Source organism: Gekko japonicus, unplaced genomic scaffold (genome assembly GCF_001447785.1).
Source record: "Gekko japonicus isolate JY-2015 unplaced genomic scaffold, Gekko_japonicus_V1.1 scaffold187, whole genome shotgun sequence".
Lineage (NCBI taxonomy): Eukaryota > Metazoa > Chordata > Lepidosauria > Squamata > Gekkonidae > Gekko > Gekko japonicus.
Window position 1 is genome coordinate 1,580,958 of NW_015174849.1, and position 3,714 is coordinate 1,584,671.

Below are 3,714 nucleotides of genomic sequence, written 5' to 3' on the forward strand. Positions count from 1 at the left end.
ACCACAAGGAGGTTATCTGTCTTAGGAATCTGAGCTTTAGTATCTTTACCATACATACCAAATGTCCTATCTACTCATGTCTTGCATACATAGCAGTTCCAACAATGATACCAATGCATCTCCCAGTCATGAGCTAAACTCCTACATGACAAGGCAGAGCATCCTCTTCAGCTCCCCAACCCCCCCTTTACACGTCAAATCTGCTCCCCCTCCTGACCTAGCCAAACATCCTTATTACTGAAGTCTCTTCTACCCACTGGATACCAGACAAATGGCAAATCCCATTCTCTGACTCAGCCAAATCCAGTGTCCTGCACCACACTCTCCTGTATTCTTTGCACTGATGATACCTGAACTGCTAAATGCTGAGGTATGCAGTAATAATCAGTGCTGAAACAGTTCCTATACCCCAAATTAGCTTCACAGCACTCATGATGGTTTAGGAATTTGTACAGACTTTGCAGTGGCAATCCAAGTCCTACTGGTTGTCCCAAGCAGTCCAATAATGCCCATGGGGCTTACTTTGGCAGGCTTGTGAAAGAGATGGAACACTAATCTCATTGGAGTCTGTATTAATGGTTAGGAAAGATTTTAGGAGATTTTAAGTTAGGAGATTCTCAGTCCAAAAAGCTTGACTTAACCATACCAGAAGCTTGTTAATGATATTTTATTAAAGCTTTTTTTAAAAAAAATGTGTAATAAATAATCAGAGACCACAAAATGTAACATTATCCCATTTATACAAACAGAATTAACATTCAACATTTTTTATAATGTACACATACATACTGTAAAAAATATATTATATACAAAATTTGATTAGCCTACCAAAAATGAATAGTGTCAAGTACATTTAATAGGTTCCAACAATTGAGGAATCTGGAATTATAGTAGCATGCATATCTCTAGTCATATTTGATTTTTCTTTCAGCTTTGACTGAAGTAATGTGTGTTCCACTACGCCAATCCGTATGTCCATCTGAATGGTTTCTTGCTTCAGTTTGGTTAAAGCTTGTTTAATCTTTACTAAAGGAGCTGTTCAAAAAAGAAAAATGCAAAACAGAACATTTTTTTTCTGTCAGTCTGCCACACAAAGGAACATTTCCCCCCCTTGTAATTCACTCCCTCTGCTAATCAGGAAAGCTAAACGAACAAAGGGATGACAATACTCTGGAGACATAACTTAACGGATTCATCATTTCACATGCAAGATATTTTAAAACCGAAAATAATTCTACCACTTTCTTGACATTTGGGATCTGAAGATGCGCATAAAAATGTACATATGCTCTCAGTACTTATAGTCAGGATATTACATTTTATATTGGCAAAAAAATATTGCAAAAAAAATACTCTACAGATTTGTTCCTTAATATATACTAGCAGAAGTTTCTCCAAGTACCCAGAGTTATGGCAGCCACACATATCTCAAGGCATTACAGACAGAGCATAACCACACATAAAGAAGCTATATATTTCCCTTTTCTTTTTTGAGAGAATGACTCACAAGTCTAGGAAAGGATTACGTTCATGGCAACTTTAGAATGGAACAAATAACACTAGACATTTGCCAAGTGTTTATCTTTTCAACAACACCAGCCTAATCCAGCCTGCATTAGTTATCTCAGTGAACCTTTGACTATTTTACAAAGTTCAAATTGTAGAGAGGGCCAAAAGGTTCCGTGTCCAAACAAGATACAGAACCAATCAGATCTCAGCTACCGCTTCTGATTTAGGATTCGGATTTCCCCCCCTTAACCCACATACACATGGTAACTAAGTAACACAGAAAATGGGTGATTTGTTTGTGGAAAGAGCTGGCTGACGGACTTACCTCCATCAGTCATACTGCTTCCTTTCTCTTCCATATCCTGTTTTATTTTCTCCAGCTCTTCAGTAATCTAAGAGAAATAAATTGAATTATTCTTTAAGCCTAGAATACTTTAAACCAAATATTCTGTACTGTTCTTACAAATAGCAGAGAATGTACATTTAAACAATTACACTGGTTAGAAAAGGTTTCCTGCAGTGCCATTGCTATGTCTTTATAATAAACAAAACCAAATGTCTTCCCATCCCAATTTTACACTACACTATCCAAAATAACCACAGCATAACACTTAGTTCATGATATTCCTAAGGCCCTATCTTACCTCTCTAAGCATTCAATATGCATTATAGGGACCAAACAGGGGACCGGAATCTTATTTCCTACTAAGAGAGCAACATGCATCTTTTATACAAGGCATTTAAATTTGGGGGGGGGGGGGGAGACTTGCTACCTGCCAGGACAGAATCATTCTCCAACAGAGGCTGAGTGCTGGACACCTGCTCAGCTCTATTTGACATTTGCTCAGCTCCCTTGTTGCTCAAGCCTACACAGGGAGTTGCTGTCTGGAAGGATAGTTTTCAGATGGCATAAAGGTAAACATTGTGGAGGACAGAGGGCATGAGACTGTTCCTGGGTGGGCTGACAAATCTAGCACAGTCCTTCCCCTTAGGCTGCCCAACAAACTGCACCACTCTCCACACCGAGCCTATAATGGTGTTTAGGGGATAAGCTCTCTAACCAAGTCCTATTTGGTTTCCCTAGTTTGTCATATTGAAGGCTGGTGAGACAAAACATGCTACAATCAAAATATGCTACAATCAACTGGAATTGAAAATGTTGTATGCTTTAATTACTAAAATATGCTCAATTTACCCCAGATTTGATCACTTTTTAGGTATCTGGGTCACTTTTAAAAAAATAATATGTTGTTGACAACAGCAACACACTGACTCAGCAGTAGCTTGGCAGCATTTGTTTCACAGAACAGCCAAGTTCTTTTGCCACCCATTCCATGATGTTAAGTGTAAATGACTCAAGTAAGGCAAGGCCAGACAAGAAAATATGAAAATCCAGAAGTCAGTGCGGAATCATAACTACTGAAAGGCAAGCAAAGTGCTCTCACACACTGCAGCTTCCATAAAACATGGATGGGAAGTCCCAGTAAGGATCTCAAAGCATTAAAAGCCTATCCTTGCAAAGGCCCAGGTCTTTAAAAATAAAAAAGGGTTCATACACAACATTTCCTCATTCTGTTCAAGTTACGGTACAGCCAAGATGAATGTGCACCGTTATCTACTTCTCAAGAATACAGAATGGATTAAGGGAACATATCCCATTCACTATGGCTTGGTGCCAATGACACACTCATCAGTGGTACTTCTAGGTACATGAAGTTATGCACTTCTGTCATTCTATATTAATCCTCATAAATCATCTCATAAAAATAAATAATAAATTTTAATGCTTATAAAAAGTGCTGTGAAAATTAAAAGCAGTAACTCACTCATTCTGAATAACTTATTCATAGAAGCAGACATTAATGTACTAAGAAATAAAGTGAGTTGGCTAAAAAAAAAAAGAAATTGGAAGAAGAACTAATTTGTGTAACTTTTCACTCTTGAATCATCTCTCCCTTATAATAATTGAATAGCAACGTTCTATTTCGCAATGTTCTAAATTTGGCCCCTTTAGTGTTAGGCCGGAAGAACTGCCACTCAGAAGACACTGGCTGGGTTGACCGGCTGCTTTGTGCAGTCCCGCCCAGCGTTCCAAGGTCATTTGCATGTGGAAGCTGATTGGACTTCACTCCATTCCACACCTCAAACTCACCCCCCCCCCGCAAGGCAGTTGGAATTTTCAGTTGCATAACATACCTCATAGGG

The 3,714-nt window shown here is 38.6% G+C and overlaps 1 protein-coding gene across 1 annotated transcript in view; it reads right to left on the reverse strand.

Moving 5' to 3' along the window:
* Positions 1-853: 853 nt before the first annotated feature.
* Positions 854-3,714, reverse strand: part of IFT57 (intraflagellar transport 57) — a 21,709-nt gene continuing 18,848 nt past the window's right edge. The window contains exons 9-10 of the mRNA XM_015424528.1: positions 1,835-1,901; positions 854-1,035 (exon numbers count right to left, since the gene is read on the reverse strand). Of these exons, the coding sequence (XP_015280014.1) occupies positions 854-1,035; positions 1,835-1,901 (249 nt within the window). The remainder of the gene's footprint in view (positions 1,036-1,834; positions 1,902-3,714) is intronic.